The sequence below is a fragment of the Microtus pennsylvanicus genome, chromosome 12, assembly GCF_037038515.1.
Source record: "Microtus pennsylvanicus isolate mMicPen1 chromosome 12, mMicPen1.hap1, whole genome shotgun sequence".
Classification (NCBI taxonomy): Eukaryota; Metazoa; Chordata; class Mammalia; order Rodentia; family Cricetidae; genus Microtus; species Microtus pennsylvanicus.
The window spans coordinates 16,943,496-16,970,049 of record NC_134590.1 but is presented as its reverse complement, the minus strand read 5'-3'; the positions used below and the strand labels follow the sequence as shown (position 1 = coordinate 16,970,049).

The following is a 26,554-nucleotide window of genomic DNA, read 5'->3' as shown; positions in this document are numbered from 1 at the left end:
TTTCTTTGGTTCTTTTGGGGGTTTCATTTCTCTTTTCTTCTTTTTTACATTATGTCTAACAAGTCTGTGATCAAATATCTTTTTTTGTGTGTTCTGTTCTCTCTCTCTCTCTCTCTCTCTCTCTCTGTGTGTGTGTGTGTGTGTGTGTGTGTGTGTGCATGTGTATATATGTGTTCACGTGTGTTTGCTGTTCTCTATTCTGTGCATTCCTACTTTCAGTGTCTGTCAATTTTGGAAGACTTGGTCATTTTTTATTTAACTGCTCTGTCTTGGTTTCTCTTTGATTCTCCTGTGGTTGCAACTACAAATGTGTTTAGACATTTACTGTTTAGGCAGGGTTTCATGTTGGTAATTTCTCTATGGAATATCTTTAGGCTTTTGGATATTTTCCTGGGAAGCTTTGCAACAACTATTTAAAAACATTCCATTCATCCATTACTGAATCTTTGATTCCTGGCATCTACATTTTGTTCTTTCAAATAGCTTTTACCTCTTTGCCAAAATTTCCCCTATGACCCTTCATCTTTTCTGCCTTTACCACCAGAATCTTGAAGCTATTACTGTTAAGTACCAGATTTGAGAGTTCAAAAATCTATGCTGACAACTGATTGCAGTATTTTTATAATTTTCAGACATTTTTCTTGATTTTATGCAGTTTTAATTTTTTGTGTGTCTAATATATGTTATAGTTCACTGGTGAAATAAATATGTTTATGCTGGTACATAGCCATATATTTTCTTCTGGGAGACCATGACTGTAGAGAATTGTATTATTCTCATGTATGAGTAGCCACATGATACTTACAAAGTGACTTTCACTCACTCCTGAAAAATACTACAGCTATTTTAAGGATCCAAACAAGCATCCAACAGATAACTCATATTGCTCAGATGAATGACTTAGGAGCGCCTAGAGAGTATTATGTATTATATCATTTGTTATTTTATATAACACTTTTTAAGAGATAGTAGATTGTCAATAAGTTTATACTATAGTAGAGTTCTTTCTGTTTCTAATGTTTGTTCACAGTAGGAAATCCACACTGTCCAAGCATATTTTTAAGTCTGTGAGACTTTCATGTGTGCATACAATTTATTTTCATTATATTCACCCTCCAGTCACTTCCCTAACTTCTCCCAGATTCACCCCAACCGTCTACATCCTCTCTCAGCAAATTGGACTCTGGTTTATAAACAGAATTCTGTCTATGTTGTTCATATACCCATAAATGTGGGGCCATCCATGGGACTGTGATCTACCTAGCAAAGGCCATACACTTATAAAAATAAAACTGGCTCTCCTTCCAGAGGTCATCAGTTGTCGATATCTCTTAAGAATGGGAGCTTGTTAACCTACCCTCTGGCATGCCAGAAGGCTAATTTGTTTGCTCTTTTGGAGGTCTTGCAAAGGCAACCATAACCAATGTGAGTTCATATGGCCTGGGGTGTTGTCATGTACAGAAAAATCTTTTACCTGGGTCTTCCCTGTCCTTTGACTCTTATGAAGTTGCTGTTCTCGCTTTCAAAATAGTCCCGAGCCTTGGGAAAGTAGGTGATATAGATGTCCCATTTGCAGCTGAGCACTCCACAGACACTTACTCTCTGCTCTTTAACCAGCTGTGAGCTGCACTAATCACCTTTCACTCACACAGAAAGTTTTCTGATGAGGACTGAGAGCTGCACTAATCTGTAGATACAGAGATATAAATTTGGAGAGTAGCTTGATACTGTGTTGTCTTATTAAAACAAGAGTAGCAGATCCACCCTTGAAACCCCCAAGCTCACTGGCCATGGGTTCCTGACCAGATTAGCCATACGAGACATTCATTTCTTCCTAAGAAGCAGACCTTCAATTAGAAAATGATTGGTTACCCAAAAACGTTCCTGCCAGTATTGCAGGAATCCACATATCTTGCCACAAGGATCATTATTAGAATTGTGTATTTATCCTGCAGCACCTCTAGAATCCAGGGAAATAGAAAAGAGGTATGGATGTGTAGTGGAAAGAAATAATATATGGGAGGATATAGCAGAACCCAGATGAGATGAACTAGAAAAGGGTAATACAGAGAGAGGTTTAAGTGGAGAGGGTAGAAGAATAAAATATAGAAGGCAGTAAATAAGATGTTTGGAAAGCTATATGGAAACCTATTATTTTATTAGCCTTTTATATTCATATAAAATAGTTTAAGTGGAGTTAATCCTCCATGGGGGATAATGCTTCTCAGAAGTCATAGTTTGACTAATAAAAGGTCCAATGACAGTTGTGGAGTTACCTCTTCTTTAGTTTTTGGTCACAGATATCCCAGAGACCCTCTAAACAAGACCTATTTTGGGTGCTCTTGGATGGTCAACAGAACTGGATGGTAAGGCCCTCTTGCTAAGGACGCCATGCACTTTTGACACCTGACAGGGAGAAATCATGTTTGTCCTGACCAGGAAGTTTCCCCCCTGCTAGATTGCTATGGAGTACTAGAAGGTTTTGTGCTATGTTAGGGAGAAAAGACTACATCTCACCCAACAGTGAAATCTCTGCAATTCATTTATATCATTGGAACAGGAAAAATGAAATTGTTGAAGAATATTTATTCATTCATGATATTAAATGCTAAATAGAAGATGAAATAAAGCAAGAAATTCCTTCACTTTGCCTTCTAACGATACTAAAATATAGTCTAGTAAATATTTCCAAAATGTGTTTAGGGATCAAGCACCAGAGAGTTCCCAAATGTGTCTTTGATTGTCATGCTATGTAAATAGCATCCCAAGTCTTCTAGTTCCCTGAAATGAGGAAAGCTAGTCATACTTCTACTAATTTTTTATCCTCTGATTTGATACTAATTTGCTTCAACAACAACAATAATAATAATCTAAAGGACTTCTTATAAGTATCCCTACAGAAAAAGGGAGTTAGACATTTAGTCCAGATCAGGACCAGAATCTCTAACCTTTGGTCTGCCCTAAAACCAACGTATCTTTTTCCCATCCTAACATGCTCTTGATTCTTTAAAGCTCCCGATTGATCTCAGATACATAAACTTAATAAAATAACTATAAACACATATGGTTTCACATTCTTTCCTTGTTTTGGACACTCTGGGACCAGGTCAAATTTAGTTATTAGCATAAACTCCACAAGATAGTTTTTATCTGTTTGAAATTCTCACAGGTTTGTGACTCACTGAACAATAGAACCAAGCAAAATCTCTGGTTAACAATCTGTTAGAAAATAAGCATGAAAATAAGATCAAAATTTGTATTATATGAACAAGAAAGACTTCTTTGCTTTTGGAATATTCTAAAGAAGTAAATCACAAGTCCTATGTATCGATGTTGAAAGACCATGAGACAAGACAGCACAAGAGATTTTTAAATTTTATTAAATCTTAGAATACTTCAATTCTCAGGCATTCCACCATTTTAATTCTGTATTGCTAATTATCGATTGTTAATTAGTTATTTTGACATGAATAAATATTTTTTACATCTTTTATAAAAAATAAGTGATTGCCAGGTCTTTAATAGAATATCTCATTCATTTGACCTTTATTAAATGTTCTCTTATTGGAAACTGTGCTGGCTATACTTCTAGCTTGGGGCCATTGCACAGACTCAAAATGACAAGTTTCCAAAAGAGCCCCGCAATAAAATAGGCTTGTGAAAATCTGTCAACTGCCAATAAAATCTTATTTCAGAAATTCAGTTAGGGATAAAGGCAGTGGTTTTAAGAGTGGTCACCATGTAAACTAAATTTATATAGCCAACCATTAAGTCATGTTAACAACATACTAATTATGCCTAACTCTAAGATAAACTGTGAACGTGTTAATATGCACCTCAATGAAATATGACATAATTTTATAATTTTAGGAAGATCCACTTAACTACCTAACATCACTTTTTCTGTTTGGTTACCATATGGACTCTTCTAAAGGGATTTAGTCCTTAACAAAGGTAGGCATCATTATTCTGGAAAGGAATGTAAACATGGTAGAAAAAAATAAAATAAATTCAGAAATGCAGAAATCATTTCAAAAGGAGGTCCCACACACCTTATAGAACTCTAAATGTGGGCACAGTGAATTCCAAAATTTCCAGGTAAGAACAACAGTATATATATATATATATACATATATATATATATTTCTAAACCATTAAAATAATTAAACTAATAACTCAAGAAATACCTCTAATAATTCTCTAATGCTGCTCATGTGTAAACAGAATGACACGAATACGTACCATATATTATAATTTTTAGACAGCATTATATCCATTATTCTTTTAATGTCTTAATAAAAACCCAGTGTGCCACCCAAGTATCACAACAGAAGTTATGCAACATGTGGCCCAAAATATCCTGAACATGGAAGCAGCTGAGCAACCTTGGGTAAAGCAAGACATCGACACCGGGTATTTCTTCCAGGATTTTTTCTGCAAACACAGCTCTACAAACTATACTTTCTTAAAGATTCAGCAGCAACTGTACATGGTTTCATCTTACAAACTTGGAATTCCCTCACATTATTAGACTATGCATATCATAAAATTTGTGCAAATGCCACAAAAATTATAGGTTATAGGAAATAAATAAAAATTATGGAAACCAGTATGAATAGTTAATATGTAACTATGAGCAGCTTTTAAATACACCTTAGATATATTGATCATTTAAATATTTATTTCAAATAGATCAAGGGTTTAGTATCATTCTTGATAAAGCATATCAATTTGGATACTTCTATTTTTTTCTCATTTGGAAACTCAGATTGATGCTGAAATATTGTCTTGGTATGGAGATATTTTTGTAAGAATGGAGTTTCATGTTTTTGAAGGGAAGAGCTATAAACCTTAATAATAAAGCAACTGGAGATTTAATGTTGCTGTGCCCTCCTCCCATAAAACACAAAGTCAAGACATACACCTAAATATATGAATACTCCATTGTTCTTAGGTGACATAAAATATGAGATAAAGAGAGGTCTAATATGCCAATAGCAAAAAAAATCACTGAAAATGAGAACTTTTCTAGGTAGATGATAGCAGTCTCCCATTGAGTCAATAGATGCAAAGTCTTAAGAAACACCCCACAGAGTTACTACTTAAAGAAATTCTGTTTCCTGATATATCCTCCAGAACAGATTAATTGCAAAAGATGTCCTTGGGTAACAAAATGAATTTACTTCCATATAGAGAAAATTGAGTTAGAAATTGATTCATCAGTGAAAAGGGAAAAAAGAAAATGAATGGGCTTTAGGGTCACCCCCATTAAACCATGCTGACAGTAGTTAAATAGCAGGACATCGTTTCCGATCAGTGACTTCCTTGTCAGACAAGTAAACCCACACGACACCTGTTTCTCTCCTAGAGAAATAATTTAAAACCTTCTGTATACTTTCTGAAAACAAATCTTCATGTTCACAGGGTCAATCAAAATGAAGTTACTTCTCTGGGCCTGCATCATATGTGTGGCTTTTGCGAAGAGGGTAAGTAACGAGACTCTCGGGTCTGCGGCAATGGGGGGAAATACCCACTAGGTGTTGGTGAGAAGTCGTGCTGACGGTGAAATGAGTACAGTGTTTATACACGTCGTCAGAGAAACGTGCTGAGCCCATAAATCGGCCTTTGTCAAAATCCCTGAAAGGAAATTCTCAAAAGCAAAACAATAGGTTTTAAAACATGGGACATATCAACAGCTTGAAGAAGAGGTGAGATCGCATGCAGGAAGCTGGCAGAAGGAAGCGTTACAGATAATCTTAGCAGGGCTTCTCCTGCAGTGAAACCTCATTGCTGAGGTAGCTATGGGGTGGGAGTATGAATCAAAGGAGACTGAAGGGAGCAGAGGTAAAAAGACACGAGTGGAACGTGAATCGGTGAGGCTCTAGATCATGTTCTTTTTCATTCATAAAATTCTGCTGTGCAGTCCTGGCTGGTTTGGAACTCCTTACCAAGACCAAGTTGGCCTCAAAATCAGCGAATTGTCTGCCTTTGCCTTCTGGATGCTGCGACTAAGGGCGTGGGCACCCAATACCTGATCTGAAAGCATTATAATACTAGCAAACGAGTGTGTCAAATTTTCTCTTTTGGAAAATAGGAACATCCACTCCAAGTAATTGCTTTGAATACTAAGTAAGACAATTACTGAAAGTGATTAGCAATATCTCTAAGATGGAGTAGAAATTCAGACAGTGTGACACTTCTAATTATTCTTAGCTAAATTTCAACTTATTATTATGTCCTTTAAATGTTTCTAAGTTAATTTCTAATTCATAAGATAATATATACTGAGTTTCCTACACTAGTTTTTATTCTTCAGGGTACCTTAATTATGGTGAATTCATAAGACATAATGAAATTTCACTAGAAAATATTGTAAGATCTACAAAATGTGTCAATAGACCCACTACATACACACACACACACACACACACACACATAAGCACACACACATGCACACACAGCAGCCCCAGGTTGGTAAAAGAGAAAGTAAAAACATGTATGGTTGAGAGTCATATGACCTTTCATGTGGAAAAGATTTCTCTGCACACACAGCGTTGCAAACCAGATTCTGTTCAGCCAAATTAACATTTCTTGTTCAAAACATCATAACGATTATGATGGCAAAGCTACTTGATTCAGACCACAGACTCACATTAAGAAAAGATTATCAGGTTATGCAAATTCTTCAGTAACAGTAAAGTTTGAATGCAAGTGTTTTCAGTTAAATAACCACATTAAAATATTTTTCTTTGTTTTAGAAGCGCTATCCCTTCATTCATAAGGTAAAACCTTTTCGTTTCTATAAAAATACATGTTTTACATTAAGTATATATGTATTTGAAGATTCTCTATATCCTTGGCAATATAATTAACTTTGATTGCTGTTAAAATATTTTTTATTAATTTATTCATGTTAGATGACAAAAATGTATGGAATATAAGTATACTTTTGATAAACATATTTACTAGCAAGCCTACATTTCTGATGACAAGAAGCATGAAATACTCTTTTATGGTGTAGTACAAGTTTGCTATGTCCTGATTTAACATCATGCATCTATGATATTTGTTAATTTGTACTTAAGTAATATAACTGATGGACAATGATGACATGAGATGTTAGAACAGAAAACATGAGATAAGTAACTATATATTCAATTATATATTTTGTTTGTATATGGGTTGTTTTTTTTTTTCTTTTAAAGCAGAGAGATTTGAGAAAAGGTCTCATGTAGCCCAGGGAAGCCTCAAACTCTGTGTCTCTGACCATGATGTTTAATTTTGATCCTCCTGCTGCAACCAAGTATTGGGATTTTAGACATCTACCATCATTCCTGACTGAATTTCATCTAGATATTGGAAACCAGACATGGTGTATGATCATACCCCAAGGAGCTGCGTGATTTCTGTGCCGCAAATAGTCACAAATTATTCCATGTAGGAGACAAAAGTGCTTAATGCTATTTTATTTTCTTTGGTTTTTTTTATAATATTTGCCTCCAATGAAAAGTGTTTTTATCCATCAGTGTTCTATGTGCTAATAGGAAAGTGTAGCAAAGAAAACCCCAAAAGAAATGGCCCAGGATGTCAGTGCTTTTGAATAAAAACAATTAAACTTACAGCAAATGAGCTGAAAACTTTTAAAACATTTCAAAAGTAAAAGAGTTTTATTTGTTATTTTTGATTTTTAAGTTAACAATCATCAAATCCTGCAGTCCTTTAACCTATAACAAAAAAAAAAAAAAAAACAATTGACTTTTGCCACTGTGTCTGTCCTGGGAAGTTATTTCTTGTGCTTACCTTAGGGAATGTGGAAGAATGATCTATTGAAAGACTTTAAGATTGGCAATTCTAGAGAACCAATCTAAAATTAGAAATCAATATTAAATTTTAAATGGAAAGTTTGGCTGGCTGCAGGTGTAGTATTCTAGGCATTTGCAAAAGAAATCTGGCTACATTTTGTAATAGCTAGGTCCCCAGTGCCTACAACTAGGGTACCACAAAGTAAATACTGTGTGTACGTGTACATGTATATACATATACATATATGTATATATAAGTACATAAATATAAAGAAATAATACTATGCAAGAAAAAGATTAAATATTTCAAAGTCCCTGCAAAAGAAGTCCATTGACTGAGAAAATATGCTGAAAGCTTCATTTCCTAGCTAAGATTTTAAAGTAAGCACAAATGAGTATATAATGTGACTCTGTTGAAAACAAGGAACTGGTTATGAAAACACATAAAAAGTTTTGATTCCGGTACTTGAAAGTTTCCAAATAGACTACGGAAGTGAAGTGGCAGCAAAGAAACACTGGAAGTGGGTCGACATAATCCTTGAATATCCATGGTGTTGAGAGGGTAGGGGATTGTATTCATGTGTTCATAGGGGGCTGTGCGTGGGTATGGTGGTGTGTGTGCACGCATATGTGAAGAACAGAAGTCAACATTGGTATCTTACACAGTTGCTCTCTACCTTAAACTTCAAGCCAATGTCACGTCTCTTACTCATTCAGGGATTAGGCAAAGTGGGCTGGCCAATAGCTGTGGATACCCTCTTATCTTCATGTCCCACCTGCCCACCCCACAAACTGGGATTATAGGTGCTTAATACCTCTGTGGCTGGCTTTTGTAAACAATAATTCCACATGTATAATAGTCTTTATTTTTTATTAGTCCTTTGAGAGTTTCAAGTTTCATACAATGTGTTCTAGCCATATTTACCCCTCTGCACAACTCTATTACATCTGGCTTTTGGAGGAATGCTGGAGATAAGAGATTGTTCCTCATGCTTGTACAACAGGTGCTTTGCAGACTGAGCCAGCTCCTAAGCCATGTATATCACATGACTCTTTAAGTTTTATTTATTTATATAGCATTTTTGTTACTTTTGAACTTTTCATACAATATATTTTGATCATGTTTTCTCCTCTCCCAAGTTCGCCCATATTCTCCCCACCCCCCTACCCACCCAGCTTCATTTTCTTTCTCTTTCTCTCTCAAAAAAATCCAAAAGCTAAAAAACTAAAGCCAGGCAAACAAAACAAGATAAAAATTAAGAAGACAAAAAACACTAAGCAATAACAAAAGAAAGAACACACATACACACACACACACAAAGAAAAAAAGTGTCTGTGTAGTACTGATAACTACTCCATGAAGCCAATTTTCCCCTCTAGCAGAAGTTATCAATTGCAAATAGCTTCTTGGTTAGGGGTGGGACTTTGTACCCACTTCCTCTTCGCTGTGTTAGGAATGAGTATGGTTAGAGAATTTGTGAAGTTCTTGTGCATGCTGTCACAGTCTCTGTGAGCTCATTTGTGGATCAGTCTTGTGTCTGGAAGACACTGTTTCCTTGGAGTCATTCACCACTTCTGGCTCTTACAATCTTTGCCTCCTAAGTGATCTGAAGATTCTCACTGTCTGCATGTTGTCCAGTTCTGGGTCTTGGTGTTAATTTCCATCTGCTGCAAAAAGCAAATACTCTGGTGGCAACTGAGCAATGCACTGATCTATGGGTACAGTAGTATATCATTAAAAGTAACTTTCTTGCTATGTCCATTTAGCAGAATACCACCGGGCCATTGTCTCATTGATGCTCAGACTCTTCCCTCACTACTCCTGTCAGGTGTCATATGCATTTACAGAATGTTTACTGAAAGTCAGTCATTATGGTACACACCTATGATTTCAGAACCCAGGAGACCAACCTAGGAGGATTGCTATAACTTTGAGATCAGCATGGATTATATATCAAGTACCAAGCCCAAGGCCACATAGCATAAATACTGTCTCAAAAGAAAAATTAACAATAATAAGATGATATATAGTTATAGGAAACTAAAAATAAGTCAACCATCTATGGCTCTTAAAAAAAGAAAATTCCAAAAACTTCGTTACTCACAACCCCTCCAATTGTAAGCAGGGATTTGAAGTGTTGTTTATTCTTTCAGTGACATCAAGTTTAAAACAAGTCTTTCTTTGTTTCAGAAATCACCCTCACCCAGTGAAGAGGTAAAGTATGTTCACATCTACCTATAATTAAATAGAAAAATATACTGCTTATAATATTTTTAAGATATCATTTTCCATCAAATAATGTTAAATAATTCAGTTTTATTGTGTTTTTCCTTGAAGTAATTGGGATTTATTTAGGAACTTGCTCAGCTCTTTTCCTCTCATGGCCCACCATTGTATCCATACCCATGATAATATATGTGTGTGTGTGTGTGTGTGTGTGTGTGTGTATATATATATATATATATATATATATATATATATATCCAAAATGACATCCTGCCTACCATTGTGCTTACTTATTAGGTTGAGTAGGTTTTAAAATGAAACATAATCTTATAAAGTATAGTTGAGAAGGAGGGCAGGACTTTCAAAAATGTGAAAACTGAATCTTTGTACAAAGGGAGTTTATTATTAGGAAAACACCTTGAAATGAATCTAAATAAAACAACCAGGCTTAAAATCATTAAGTTTAGTTTGTCAAAACTGTTTGAATTATAATTTGGCTGCAGCTATAGAAGATACATATATTCTAAGATCTTGATTTGTACACCATGGGTGGTCTGCTCATAAAAATATTTATGACATGCATAAAATATGTAAGCATGAGTAACAAACATTTCTATTTTTGTGAATTCTTACATAATTATGTGACCTGAGCTTCCAGACTGTCTTCCAGAATGGGATAGACAAATATAGAACAAATATAGAACAGAGACAGACAAATATAGTTCTTCCAGAGGAACTTCTGGAGGTCATATCATTAAAGAAAACATGAAAATTTGATGAAAAATTCACTATCAATTTTATTAAAATACCCATTTAAAACCAGAGATAGTACTGGGGAAATTATATATGAAAAGCTAAGTTCGGTTTCCATCTTTCCTGCCCACTCTTCTGATAACAAGTCCTTGAAGGAGTTGAAATTGATAAAAAAAAAAAAACAGGAGAGATCCAATACACAGGTCACACACAGTGTCCTATCCCTGGAAGAGGAATATGGAAGTGAGTGCCTCCGTGGAAAAATTTAGAGACAAGGAGCATGCCAAGCTCAGCAGGCATGGAGCAAGAACATGGTGGGCAGAAGGCTGGAAGAACCGGTCCGCTCATCTACGTCAGCCTTGCTTATCTCTTCTCTGTCCTCGCCCTTCTGCAGGAATACACTGCCTATACACAAAGCGCTTCTTCTTCAGTATGCAACACTCATTTGCAAAGGGATTCTCCTACATCCGGGGTTTAATTTCTCCAACTATTTTTATTTCAGTTATTATGAATGCATATTAGTTATTAAGAAAGACTAAGTGGGTGCTCTTCTAAAAACATTACTTACATATGCACACAACCATAGCTGAAATAGGAGTATAGACAGTCAACTAGAATGAACTCCTTGTCTTCTCTTTAGGATTACTTTGGACATCGCTACCCACTTAATCCATCTCTCAATATCCCATATGGCTTATGGAATGATAATTTGCCACCTTTTCTTTTGCCTCCTTTTGACAATCACCAAGCAAATACCATCACCAAATTCCCCGGAAATTCTGAGCTTGAAAGAGGGCTATCTCCATACCCCTGGATTCTAACTTCTAAAGTTCACTATGCCTTCCAAAACCCTAACTATCCCTCGGATACCGCAATGAATGGTCCCACAGTATCGGCTCCTCTCCCTCCTCCCCCACCCCCTGCTCCCAGGCCATATCCCTTTGTCATACCGCCAAAGATTTCTGTTTCACCCGTTACATCAGAGCCTGGCGCAGCGCTGCCAGTGCCTCCCGTAGGCGAGGCTATGGTACCTGAGTTCTCTGTGGATAAAACTATTTCAGGCTTGCCTACTGCAGTCAAATTTGGACCACCCCTACCACTTCCCGAACCCAAAGCTCCCACACCTGAGCCTGTACCAGCCCAATTTGCTGCTCCTGAACCTGCTGCAGCCCAGTTTGCTCCTGAACCTATTGGGGTAGCTGAGCCCGCTGCAGGCCACCCAGTGGCACCCGAAACCCCTACACTACCGTCTGTGGCTGCAGCCCAGCTTATACCAGCAGAACCCACTCCAGGCCAGTCTGCTGAAAACAAAGCTCCCTCAGGAGAGCCTGCGGTAGCCCAGGCTGTACCGCAGGTTGAGCCTGTTGTAGGTCCTGCTGCTGAAGTCAGGCCTCCTGCCCTTGAGCCTACTGGAAGTCTACTTCCTCCGGCTGAACTTATTGTGAGCCAGTCTGCTCTGGGAAAACCTTTTACATCTGAGTCTACTGAAGTGAAACCTGAGGGAGCGGAGCCTGTGGAGGCCAAATCTGGGAGCCAAGAACCTCTGCCTTCTGTTTTGTACCAGGTGGGTTACCTCCTTTGTCACTGAGTGCGTGGGGCTTGTAGAAGGGAAGACACAACTTCTGTACAAGAAACACACCTGTGCCAGGATTAAGAGCTGCTGTTTTAGTAGACATTTAGTCGATAAATATTGAAAGTGTATAAGGAATTTCCATATACACATGTAAAAAATTTCAGAATTCGAATATTTGAATATATCTACTAGAACGCACCCCAATGCTTCTTGTTTCCTCTCACGTCTTCTCATATCTCACATCTTTGATAAACTGTCTGTTATGATGAGCTGGTGCCAGAGAGATAGCTCAGTGGTTAAGAACACTTATTCTTGTAGAAGACCCACGTTCAATTCCCAGCACTCACATGAAAGCTCCCATCCTTCTGTAACTCTAGTTCCACGGGACCCAGCATCCTTTTCGGACCTCCACATGCCCCAGGCACATATAAAACTTTTAAATTCATTAGCTGGGCAAATTTACTTTATTTGTCATGTTATAGGAAGAATTAATATTTTCCCATGTACTTTATACAGATAATACACACACACACACACACACACACACGCATGCATGCACACTCAACATTAACCAATAATGTGTAACTTCTGGACTCTGTGCAGAGAATATGCTAAAATAATTACTGGTCCCCCTTTTCTGCCTCCTGTGAAGAATAACTATTCTTCACAACACGACGTTCAAATCATGAGAAACTTCTTCCTCATAATTATTTCGGTTTTCAGATAGGGTCTTATTAACCGAGACTAACCTAGAACTCGCTGAGACACACCTCCTGAGTGGTAAGTACAAAGCTGTGCACCAGCTCCTTTCCTGTAATGTGGAGCACATGTTTTGTTTGAGACAAGAGAGGGAATCCACTTTATGTTACTACTCATCATGTCTGGAAGCAGATTTCTCTTGACCTTTTATAAAACATCTCAGAATTGCTCAATTATTTGGGAAAGAAAGCCCTCGTGCTACCAAATGGGGTATATTTTAATTATAAATAAAAATATCCTTTTCCTTTTAGGTAGAGAAGTGAGATTTCCTGGAGAGTACTATTCATTTGTATCTGTAAGTCATTCATACCAATGAGATATGGGTGTTGTAGGTGAACCATGCCACAGCTCCTCTCCTGAAACTATCTTTAGATTTGTGCATTTGTGTGTATACATGTAAATATATATGCATATATGCAAGTATATATTACATTATAATATATATTACAACATGGAAGTGAGAAAGTGAGGTGCAATCACTGGTTACCTGTGTCCCAGAAGTTAAGACATGATGAATTTATGTACTGTGTGAATTTTTCAGGCTGTTTTCAGAATAGGAGGTTCTTCAAACTGATGCAAATTGATTATGACCTAACTATTCTGTATAATAGTCATTAGTTTAGGAACAAGCTTCAATAAATGGCATGGAGACTAAACTCTAGAGAAGTGTTGCCCATTAAGGACCAGTGGGCAATTCTGTATGTTGTCTACCAGCTTGCATCCTTACCCCGTTTCAAGTTCTCTATCTTACCTCAATCACTGTCCTAAGAATGAAGGTCCTGGCAAAAATGCTCACTTGCGCATCTCCCCTCTTCATACTCACAATGAGCAAAATAAATAAAATGATTAAACTATTTCCAAGCGCTTGTCCCTTTGTCCTATAACAAAGCTACTACAAGGTTATGATTAAAAGGGTTTATTGTACCAATAAATGATGAGGCATTATTTTGACTGTCAAGCAGATCAAAATTCTAAAAACTGAGGTGCCATCAATAACTAAAGTTACACTGAAAATCAAATGTGATGGTAGCTAGGACTGTAGGTGATACACCTTAACAATAGTCATTTCCAATGACATTAAACACTTTCAGTTTTTACTTCAACCTTGAATACTGCTAAATTATTTGGCACTCTTTATTTTACTAGAATTTAAGATGAGAGGCTTATTAGTGAATAATATCCAATATTAGATGTACTTAACAATTTCACATTTTCACAGGCATGTGATTCAAGTTTAGTACATGTAAGATACTCAATGAGAAACAGGCAAAGAGGAAAATGTTGCCTTTCTGGAAAGTCCATTAAAATGGAGAAAGAATTTTTCTTTAAATTATTCAATACCAAAAGACAGTATTGATCTAGATCAACAGCCACTCAAGGCCATGATTTTTGATACCTATATAGTGTTTAAATAAACTGTTACTTTGCATTTTAGTTCAACTATGTATTAATCCCTATAGGAATATATAATTGTAAGAATGCCGCATCTGTAAGAAAGCAGAAGAAATCTTTACTTCTTTTAAGCATGTATTATGACGTGAATTTTTAGGTGACAAATCTATATAGCTTATCATAGCAAACTCATAAGAAAAATAATCTTGCTTTATCTGTAGAAATTTGAAAAATTGTTATCCAAAACTGATGTTATTTTATTTTTTTACAGATGCTGATGAACAAATCAAAAAAATCTGAATGTTCTTTCTTTTCTCGCCAAATCATTTACTATGTGTTATTAAAGCTAGCAGTCTCTCCATATTGATTGGCTTGTGCTGGATTTCCTTAGGCCATACAAAAAAATTAAGTTGATGGAATGATTCACTTTCACATCAAATTATAAAATGTATACTTCATAGGTATGGCTAAAGAAATTTAAACAATTTAATTATATGCTAATAGTAAGTACATGTTTTAAAACAGTCTCTAGAATACAAAACAAATATATTATGTTATTGTCTTTTGTGTCTATATACTTGCCCCTAGAAATCATTTTGACCATTTCTCCACCCACTATCATTTCCTTTGCTTCAAAATGTCAGCACCTTTTCTGAATAATGCATTTAATACCTACTTACAGTACACGTCTGAGTCTCAAGAGCCATTGCATGTTCCTTACAATCCTTAAGTCATACAATCCTGATAATAGTGATACAAATAGATATTTTTCTATTTTAAAGGCAATGACTTGCCAACCATGAAATAACTACAAAGTGTTCGCAGCAAGATGAAGAAGCACACCAGGAGTGCATAGACTTGGAAAGCCACTCCAAAGGGAAGGTGGAATAAAGCAATGTGCTCTTGAACAGCAATTGGAGTCTTTTGGCTCTTGCAACAAATTACCACAAACTTCACAGTTTGAAATGAAAACATCTATTTTCTCCTGACATGAAGGTCATAAGTTTGAAATTAAGTTTACTAAGTTGAAATTAGTGGGTTGGCGATATGCTCCCCAGTTGGCGCTGAGGAAGTTTCTTCCAGTCCCTCCTCACACTGTCCTTTTTTTCACTTCAGCCCACCTTTGCTTCTTTGATACACAGTTACATGAACCCAGGGGAATAAAATGCAGCAGAGAAGCACAAGATTGGTGAACAGACAGCAAATCTCAGCATGTCTTACCTTACTAGTGAAAAATCTACTCATTTCAGTCTTCTCCCTCCTAATATAATAGTCATTTTCTTGCCATATCAGAAAAAAAAATCAAATCAAGATCTTACCCTTAACTGCACCAGAATGGAACTTTCCCTACTCTGTAACTTTGCAAAAAAAAAAAAAATAGAAAAGTTACCTGTACCCTAAATGGTGGTTCCATGATAAAGCCTGAGGCAGGATAACTAAAATATTCCCCATTAGAAAGTTACCACCATGGCAGCATTCCAAAGGGAAATGGGGAAGCCAAGGTGGAGAAAAGTGCATGATTTTCCTCTCCGCTAAGAAGTGCTAGAGCCTTGCTTTTCTCCAGTAATACAGCAAGTGGCTTTTTCATCCTTGGTCTGTCAAAGTCCAGCTCCTGCTTGGAAACCTGGAACCCCAAGACGAATTTTGTAGAGTCTAGAATGATTAATACCACCCGAGGGAGGCTGGCATAAATAAAGAGTGCTCAGATGGTATTGATATTCAGTTCAAAGCCCAAAAGTTCTGGAGAGAAAGCTGCAGTTAGATGGTCAGCTCTTAATGTATTGTGGACTAGAAATGTATGGAGAAGGCATATATTAAAGACAGTCACTCCCCAGAAGGCAACTATTTGAGGTGATGAAAAAATGTCAGTTACTGGATAGTGGTAATCTTTTTACTCTATCTGTATCCATGTATTTTTATACATGTATATTATATACATGCACATATATATGTATATCAAACACCATTATACACTTTGAAAATAGATGTTTTTGTCAGTCAGACCCTAAAAGTGCTAAAAATGAAGAAGAAAACAGAATATCTCAATCAACCAATGAGTATTATCAACTGTAATTAAATGTGAAGCCCATCTCTTTAAAGGAGTTAATTATCCGAGGACATAAATACTCAATGGAGTCTTTTGTGTTTGGTCTGTTTGGTTGGAGGATTTCTTTGACAACCTATTTTAATAACAAAAGTCTTCAGAATGCTGATCAGCTTCCTTTCAGGTAAGTCTGATGTGCCGATAAGCACAATAACTCTATAATAACGACACACTGCTCCCCTACTTCACTAGCAACCCCAATGAAGTCATCATGGGGCAGGGGGCATTGGTGAGAATATAACTCCACTCACAGGATCTTTTCCCCAAGTCGCTTTATTAAACTAAAATCATGTATTTGGTCTTCAATGTGTAATGTGTTAAGCCGCATTATGCTCATTGTTTGGGGTGAATAAGAAGACAGCTTCTCAGTTCTCTTAAGGTCCAAGCCTTTGATGTTCAGACTCCTCGCACCCACGTCTAAACCGGGGATCTCCTGAATGAGCTTGTGATCCCATCTTATCTCAGTCAGCTAGGATAACTCACATCATCTAAAGCACATTCATGGCTGAGAAGGAGTTTATACAGTTGAAAAGATGAAGCTAGCCTAATGGCCCGCACCACATCATACCAGAACTGGACAAACAACTTGACAAAGATGAGACAAAAATATTATCAAATTTCTAGAAAAATATATTATGACTTGAAGTAAAATAAGGAATATTCTCTGAAGATAGATTTTGCTCAAAAATCTTAACTTTAAAAATATTTTATGTGTGGGTGTTTGCCTGCATGCTTGTCTGTACTCCATGTGCATGCAATACCTGTGGAGGCCAGAAGAGGGAGACAGAACACGTGGGACTTGAGTTACAGAATTTTGCATCTCACCAAACATGCAACCAGCTCTCTTAACCATTGAGCTATCTCTCTGGCCCTGTATCTGTAATCTGTAATGCTTTTTTAACATTAAAAAGTGGTCCATGGTCAAATGGTGAGAAATTTGAAGTTTATTGCAAGAATTTTTGGAAAAATCTAAAGGTTCAGTGTCCTGAAGTTTAATTAACGATTTCTCAAACTGCTGCACAAATAAAGGCCTTAAGAGGACTTCTCTGCTCTGGGCAACTAAGAAGGACTTTTAGAGCCGAGAATGATGGTATGAAAGTACAGTTTTATTACGATTGATATAGAGACAGAGTATTATGGACTAGAAGAAGATACTGAAACTGGGAACCGCAGTCAGAAAGTCTTGCTTGGTGATACACAAATACAGTAGCTCATGGGCTTATGGACCAGAGAAAGGGTTTCTTCCTTTAACAGGCTGCAGCCAGAGAAAATACAAGGTTATGTGGGCCTGGAACAATTATTTCCTCAACTAGCCTCTGATTCAGCCAACTATTTTTTCTTGTTGTTTTGTTTTTGCATATTTTTGTTGGTTGGTTGGTTGGTTAATTTTCGAAAAAGGGTTTCTCTGTGAAACAATTCTAACTATCCTGGAATTCACTCTGTAAACCAGGATGGCCTCGAACCCTCAAGCTCACAGAGATAAGCCTGCCTCTACCTCACGAATACTGGGATTAAAGACTTGTGCCATGACCACCCAGCCAGTCTTCTATTCTTTATTCATGCATCTTCTGGGTGCGGTCTTTACGTTCACACACACACACACACACACACACACACACACACACAAACACACACACACACTGGTAAAGTTCTGGTAATATTTCAGAGGTCAACAGCTGCCTTGTTCTTCTGGATCCTGCCAGCCCAGTGGTATGGAGCCCAAAGTCGACAGAAATGCCAGAAGAAAAAAAGGCGGCAGGGGTCTGGGAGGCTCATAGTTGGTTCAGTCCTCCGTGGTAGATTCAATCCTCCATGGTTCTTGTTGGCTTCTTGATGCCTATGGAAAGCTCAGGCAACCCCAGCCCCAAAGACTCCCGAAACAAGAGTCATATGAACTGAAAGTCTCTGTAAGACTTAAAGTTATCCACAATGCTGCACTCCTCATTTGTATGGTCCTCAGATGCAGTCAGAATGTTCGGGGCAGACAGGTCTTGAGCTTTAAGATGAGGCTGAGCGCTGCCATAGCAACGTCCCAGACATCTAGGTCTTAGGCCGCAACCGTTGGCGCAGGAACCAAGTCTTCCCCTGCTCACACCGGGTGCGGTGACTTAGAACTACAGGCAGCCTGCCCCGGGAGGAGAGACTGCTCTTCTCCTCCTGCAGGAGGGTAGGCAGAGGGGTGGCTTTCAAGAATGCCCTTCCAGAAACATATCTACTACCCTCAGTCCAACAGCGTGGAGAGACGAGATGCCCTAGAGGGAGGCACATCATCCAGGGTCTTCGTCACCACTACGTCGGCATCTGGACCTCAGCCCTTCTTCCAATTCCAGCCTCGTCTGGAAAATGTGGACTGGAGGCGGCTGGGTGCCATTGATGTGGACAAAGTGGTGGGGACCACAGATATCGCGACACTTCAGGAGAACATCGTGAACATCACTTTCTGCAAGCTGGAGGACGAGAAGTGCCCGCGTTGTCAGCTGGGGGTGGACCCGTTGCTGTTGAAGCTCATCCACCTGGCACAGTTCACCATTGAATACCTGGTGCATTCTCAGGAGTACCTGATCTCACAGCTGAACGTGGTGGAGGAACGGTTAAGCCAGAGCCTGAGTGGTTGTGAGCAGAACCAACAGCTACTCACCAAGCAGGCTGACGAGGTCAGACGGCTCAAGCAAGCGTGTAGGGGCTGGAAGAAGATGCTGTCTGCCCAGCAGCTGATGTTGGGCCAGGTCGAAGCCAGTCATTACGAGTGCCGTTTTTGTGACAAAGTTTTTATGAACCAAGCTTTTTTACAGAGCCACATTAATCGCCGCCACCCTGCATCTGCTTTTCATGGGAGACATACAAAGGCACAGAATGACAAGCTCCAGAGGGAGATCCACAGGTTGAAGCAGCAGTTGCAGTTCACAAAGGCTCAGCTAGAGGCTGCCCAGCAAGGCCGCACAGTCAGCATCTCTAAGGACTGTGAAGTGCTGAAAACAAAAGAGGACTTTCAGAAGCTAGTTGGTAGATGGAAGGAGGAAGAAAGGCAGAAACTGACTCATGAGATGGAAAAAGCCAAGGAGATATTTACGAAGGAAATTAATGACCTGACTTCTAAGAATTCAGCTTTAGAGTATCAACTGTTGGAAATCCAGAAATCCGATATGCGGGGCAAGCTCAGTGTGGGCACCTAGAGAGACTCCTAGGTTTAAAGACTGACTTTCATATCTGCAGCCTTTCCAAAATATACTGCACCTCCTTGAGTGCAAGTAAGCCAGTGGCCAGACGGACTTCAAGTTCTCCAGGCAGAGTGCGGCCCAGAGCAGAAGCAGCTGAAGTGATGAGCGCAACATCCCTGTCAGGTCCTGTGGACACTGTTTTGCAACAATCCTCCACATCATCTGCCTCTTAAAATCTTTACACCCCTTGCTTCTCCATGTCGTTTCGTGTGTGTGTGTGTGTGTGTGTGTGTGTGTGTGTGTGTGTGTGTGTGTGTTTGTGTAGTGTGTGTGTGTGTTAAATGTCTCAGGGACGAGAGCTCCAGAGCAACCTCTTCTGCACAATTGCATGAATTGTAAGTGATTGTAAGTCTGTATTAGCCACTACCCACTACAAACAGGAAGCTAAGAGATTATCTTATTCATAAGTATAAAGCATTATTTAGAAGGCAGTTTGTTACTTTATCCATTAAGCAAGATAAATCTCAGATCCCATCCTAGAAGAGTTGGTAACCCCACACATTCCTGCCACTGTTTGACCATAATAGTATATAGATTTTACATTTCCATAAACATAGGTTACCACCCATGCACAGATGCAGCCTTACAAAATTTGTATTTTCAATTCCCAGGTTACAAATACTTTTTTAGGTTTTAAAATATGTTTAAAATCATTTTATTGGTTAAGTGGTGATCTCAATGGATGCTGTTGCTTAATTTTTCTATATTGTTGAAGGCCTGTACATGAGACTGATGTTTTTTTTTCATTTACAAGCAAGAATAAATAAAGGACTGTTCACATTAACAAAAAAATAAGAAAGACTTTTTGAATAAAAGTGAATAATATTTGATCATTAATAAGGCAAACCTAAGGGAATCAATACAGTTCTTCAGTGATTCCTATTTTTGTAAGATCATCATTTTGTTCTCACAGAAATTGGTTTATGTGCTATGTGGAGATTACTTTGTCTTTGGCAATAGTCTTATAAAATGTTATAAAAGATTTTTAAAAATATTGCCTCTTTTCCAAGAATTACACTATAGAAAAGCAAGAACAATAAGACATCCATGACCAAAAGCTTCCTAGACCTTACCATGAAGCCCACCAGAGGTGTGTCCAGCTCATCAACATAATGAAATAGCAAGTAATAACTCAATTATGACATTCATCAGGATATTAACATTCCTAAAACATGAACTTCTGTCTTATAATACATATACATATATATATGATATATATATATATATATATATCACATATATATGACTTGTAGCCTCTTATTCAGTGAAAAGCATATAGTGTTCTTTTGCTCTTTCTTCCAGAGCAAAACATATTGTATCTGGGACAACTGGGTGGAAATATTAATGACTTCTCTTATCACTATACCTAATAAAAATAAAAAGCATAAGACTTTTGCTGGGATGAACTCTGGTGATTTGAATATCTCATGTGCCAAAAAAGGATAAGTTTTAAGACAGAGTCTCGTTATGTAGCTTTCTGGAAATTTCTATGTAGACCATGTTGGTCTCAAACTCACAGAAATCCCCCTGCTTCTGCTTCTGGAGTGCTCTGATTAAAGAATAAAGAATAAAGAATAGCTATTTAAAGACCAAAAATACTTCACAGACTCCATGTGCAGTGTTAGGGACAGCGAGACGCCTCAGCAGATAAAGGCACTGGGCCTACATGGTAGGAGAGAAGTGACTACTGCGAATCATCTTTGCGACCTTCCCACACAAGCTGTGGCACATGTACCCATGCCCGTACACAACACAATTAAATAAAGAATAAAATTAAATAAATGAATGGAAAAAATCTGTAATGCTCTAAAATATCCCCGCAATTGAATTAGACACTGCGGTGGTCTTCAGCCACTAAATTAATAAGAAAATAGAGTGGGCTGTGTTTAGACATCAGTTGTCAAGTAGAATTGGTAGTACTTCCTGTATTGATGTTAGTGGGAAAGTATTACTTGGTATAGGAGGTGGGGCAGTTAGGTTCCTTACCCTTCAAAAATACAAGTTTGTGTTACTTCCTCAATTCAAGTAAAGAAACCCAAACACTTGAAGATTTTAGTGGAAGCAAAATATCTGTTAAAAAAAAAACTCTTTTCATTTATAAACAGGAAAGTTCCTCCTACTTAGAATGAAAAAGTTCATTAGTTATATGGAAATCAAAATATATGTAGAAGGAGGTAGTACATTATGAACAATCCAAGAGGATGGGTGACTGGATGGATAGATTGATAGAAGATAGATAAATAATGCATAAATTTATAGATAACAGATGATAGATAAATGATTGATAGATGGATAGATAGATAGATAGAAGATAGATAGATGATAGATAGATAGATAGATAGATAGATAGATAGATAGATAGATAGATAGATAGATAGATAATAATGCATAAATTTATAGATAACAGATGATAGATAGGTAAATGATTGATTTATGGATAGATAGATGATAGATAGATAGAAGATAGATAGATAGATAGATAGATAGATAGATAGATAGATAGATAGAAGATAGATAGATAGATAGATAGATAGATAGATAGATAGATAGATAGATAGATAGATAACCAGATAGATGTGTGAATACACATGAACATACACACACATACCAGCTCAAAGCCATCCTTTCATGTTCCTCAGTGTGATGGTACAACTGAAAACTACATCATATTCCTCCTTCTGCAGCTACTTACTAATCTTTTCCTAAAATAATCCTCAAGGAAGAAGCAATAGGACACCTTTCCCATCCCAGCCATTTTCCACAGCTCTTCTGCATCTCCTCCTCGGGATACCATGGCAGCAGCTACAGCAGGTTCAGTTTCTGTATTTTACTGTTCAATCAGTATCAGTCCCTTGGTTTCCTCACAGACATGACAACACTTACCAGCCGGAGACAGTCTTGGTGGCAGCCTCACCAGTCCCGACTTGTCTGTAAACTCTAGAGGGATCCCCCTTTCCTTCTGACCCTAAGCTTTCCCACACACATTTTCTTTTGGACCGGGACTATTTTGTCAGTTGCTAAGACTAAACACTGAATGTTGTCCTTGGTTCCTTTTTCTTTAAAGTTATATATCTGATTTTCAATAAATCTGGTGAGCAAAAACTTCTATCTTTCAAGAATTTAATGATCTCTAAGCATGCTTACAGCGACACTATCATGATGTCAGGCCTTACTTCTGGACCTTTGCTTTAGGCTCTTAAATCACTGCATAGCATCTACCCAATTACTACCTTTTTTATAATACAAAACTCAGAGCAATCTGCAAAATTGCATCTGATCTTATTTTATCTATTATTTTAAGATCCTTTAAGTGTACCATTTTCTTCTTGTTTCCATTATAAAAAGGACAAGAAGTCAAATACATGAATCAGATGTTAATAAAATATTTGCCAATGAAAATAACCAACTCTACAATTTTACTAAGGATGCATTCCACTTTGTGTAGGAAAAAAAAAAACATTGGGTTTGCCTCTGAATCTTTTACTTAAATTTCAGCCTCGATTTGATAATTCTATTCCAAAATAGAAAAGGATTAAATGGCCTGAGATAGATACAAATCAGGGAAATGACCACTGAGAAGAGAACAGATACAAGCCAAATATGATGAGTTTATATAGCTGTGGTATTGATTCTCAGCTCAGATCCAGAAGTATCTGCCCATCTCAAAGCTTGGAAACCAGGCACCACTATTAAAAATAACACACTGTGTCTGCCGTATTTTGGTACTTTCTTCAGGAGAAAAATGACTTATCACATGGAGATTGAAAATTAAGATCCTTTAGAACAGTACGTTTATTTCAATCTAAGGAGATCAGAAATTACTTAATACACAAATATAGACAAGAAAATTATTTCAGAACACAAAGTGTCAGGGATCTCATGAAGTATTTTTTAATTGCTAGTGGCTGTAATGACTACTCAATTTCAAGACTATTTAATGTCCTAAAATATGAAAAGAATATAAATGTGAATTAATAGCATTATTTTATTTTCATACAGCATTTTATTTGGCAAAACAAAGACATCAGAACTGATCAATTTGGGGGCCAAAACATTTTGTAACTGATAAATTTTTTTACCAATTATCACTAAAATTTATTACATTTACATATGAAAAGTATTTATTTTAAAAAATTCGTTTAGACTTCTGGAGGGGTCAGAATGTGATGTGGGATTCCTCTCTGTATTCTGTAAATATCATTGGTTAATAAAGTAACTGCTTTGGGCCTATAACAAGCTATAGGTGAACAGAGCTAGGCAGGGAAAACTAAACTGAATGCTGGGAGAAAGGAGGCAGAGTCGAAGAGAAGCCATGGAGCCACCACCAGAGACAGACATGCTGAAACATTGCTGGTAGGCCACAACCTCGAGGTGATGCATAGATTAATGGAGATGGGTTAAATTAAGATGTAAAAGTTAGCCAATAAGAAGCTAGAGCTAATAAGCCAAGCAGTGTTTAATTAACATAGTTTCTCTGTGATTATTTCTGTTCTGGGCAGTGGGATGAACAAACGGCCTGCTACTATAAGAATGGTTGTTGCTGACAATATTAGCTCACTTAAGAAAAGTAAAATTTTATTTACCTTATCCAATTATAACTGAGAGTTTCAGTACTTATGGAAAAGAAGTACATTAATGACATACTACTAACATATTTCACCTGACACATTTAATTTCAAAATAGGTAGGAAACAGATGATCTGACAGACTGATGACAGGTGGAGAGACAGATGTAGATAGAGGATAGATAGATATTAGGTAGATAGGTAGATGATAGATAGATAGATAGATAATAGATAGATAGATAGATAGATAGATAGATAGATAGATAGATGATATAGATAGATAGATTATTAGATAGATAGATAGATAGATAGATAGATAGATAGATAGATAGATAGATAGATAGATGATAGATAGATAGATAGATAGATAGATAGATAGATAGATAGATGAGATAGATAGATAGATAGATAGATAGATAGATAGATAGATAATAGATAGATGATATAGATAGATAGATAGATAGATAGATAGAGATAGATAGATAGATAGATGATATAGATAGATAGATAGATAGATAGATAGATGATAGATAGATAGATAATAGACAGATAGATAATAGATAGATAGATAGATAGATAGATAGATAGATAGATAGATAGATAGATAGATAGATAGATAGATGATATAGATAGATAGATAGATAGATAGATAGATAGATAGATAGATAGATAGATAGATAGATAGATAGATATGTTCTATTATGTTGCTCCAAGTTCTAAATAGGAACACTATAATTCTGTAAAATTTTCGGAGGTATTTATTACTTTTCTATATCAAAAGAAATTCCCTTTGCAATACCAAATTGTGTGGTAAAGACATTTTAAATGTCAACATCACTAGGTGGAGAAAACATTTAAATTTGAATATAATTGAATTTGTTCCACAAGGAAAAAAAGAGCTGGAGACTAATGAAAAGCAATGCCTGAAAAAAAATTTATTATTTTAACAATCTTTATCAGTAGCATGAATTTGTGAGATGTTACTTTAATGCTGTGTGTGTTGCAAATGGAGTCTGAAGTGGCCTAACTAATAGTTAATAGGATGATGGTATACAGAGGGGAGACATGAATTTTAATTTCCTTGTTTCAAACCAGCATGCAATATAAATAGACAATGTTAGATAAAACATGATCATTTGAGGTTTTATTTTATTTTCCTAAAGAATTTTCCAAGCCTTGGACTTATATAACATTGTAGAATTGAAAAATAAAACTGCTACTGACAGATTGACGGCAATGGGGAACTATGCCTTCATATCCATACCCATTGATAGCCTACCAGATCCAGGGCATAATCCCCTTCCAACAGTTACACAGACAGCTCTGGCTAAGCTAAATGGGTCATAAAACAAATCCAAAAGTCATGAATTTGGGAAAGGGCCGGGTAACACTGGGGAAATGGAAGAAGGGAATGGGAAGGAGGCGAACAGAGGGGAGGATTGGACTATATCTTGTTCAGGGATAGAACCATCAACAAAATCAATCTATTTTTAAGATAGTAAAAATGCTAAATCTTTTTTTAAAGAAAAATGTTCCAACCAATTAAACTAAGACATATTCTCACTGAAACTAAAGCTGGGCAATTTATCCATCCCCACATATTTATGTGCTGGTTTGTAGGAATATGAGACTCTAGGCATACATAGCTTGCAATGGTAAATTCTGAGAATAAAGTTAAATAATGACTTACTTGATAGACTATTTGGAGTATGTACAGAAGGGATCATGGTAATTTCGCACACCCTTTACTCCTTGGGTAGGAGTTTGATGCCTAACCACCAAGAAAATAAAGACACTAAAGCCAATGTGATTCATGATCATGAAGGTTTATAAGAGAAGGATAGTTAGCAATGAGTGTTAACAATACTCAAAGCATTGTCATGTTCTGGAGAAATAAGGTACCAACAACTGGCATATCCTACCCAAAAGACTCTCAAAAGAACAGAAAAGCATTCTGCATGAATAAATGCAGTTATTCCTCTATGAGCTGAAATGTATGACTGAGATGAAGAAGCAATGACAGCTGCAGAGACTATACTGCTTGCAGGAATGTGTTCCAGCTCAAGACAGCTGCTTGTCTCTCATCTGGGAGGATTATGAAATAATGAAGAAATCTACATAAAATGTCTTCTAGAAAGAGAAAATTAATTTTCCCTCCTTA

At 37.0% G+C, this 26,554-nt stretch overlaps 1 protein-coding gene and 1 pseudogene across 1 annotated transcript; both read left to right on the top strand.

The window, feature by feature from the left end:
• Positions 1 to 5,435: 5,435 nt before the first annotated feature.
• Positions 5,436 to 18,661, top strand: Prr27 (proline rich 27). The gene is made up of 6 exons (XM_075942783.1): positions 5,436 to 5,486; positions 6,759 to 6,782; positions 9,994 to 10,017; positions 11,423 to 12,346; positions 16,607 to 16,734; positions 18,571 to 18,661. The coding sequence occupies exons 1-6, from the start codon at positions 5,436 to 5,438 to the stop codon at positions 18,659 to 18,661; spliced, it is 1,242 nt and encodes a 413-aa protein (XP_075798898.1).
• Positions 18,662 to 18,802: 141 nt separating this feature from the next.
• On the top strand, positions 18,803 to 20,001 carry LOC142832345 (cilium assembly protein DZIP1 pseudogene; annotated as a pseudogene).
• The last annotated feature ends 6,553 nt before the right edge of the window (positions 20,002 to 26,554 follow it).

Coding starts and splice junctions, on each gene's coding strand:
- Prr27 (XM_075942783.1), top strand. CDS start 5,436: ATGAAGTTACTTCTCTGGGCCTGCATCATATGTGTGGCTTTTGCGAAG. Junction 5,487..6,758: donor GTGTGGCTTTTGCGAAGAGG/GTAAGTAACGAG, acceptor TCTTTGTTTTAG/AAGCGCTATCCCTTCATTCA. Junction 12,347..16,606: donor TGCCTTCTGTTTTGTACCAG/GTGGGTTACCTC, acceptor ATCTCTTTAAAG/GAGTTAATTATCCGAGGACA.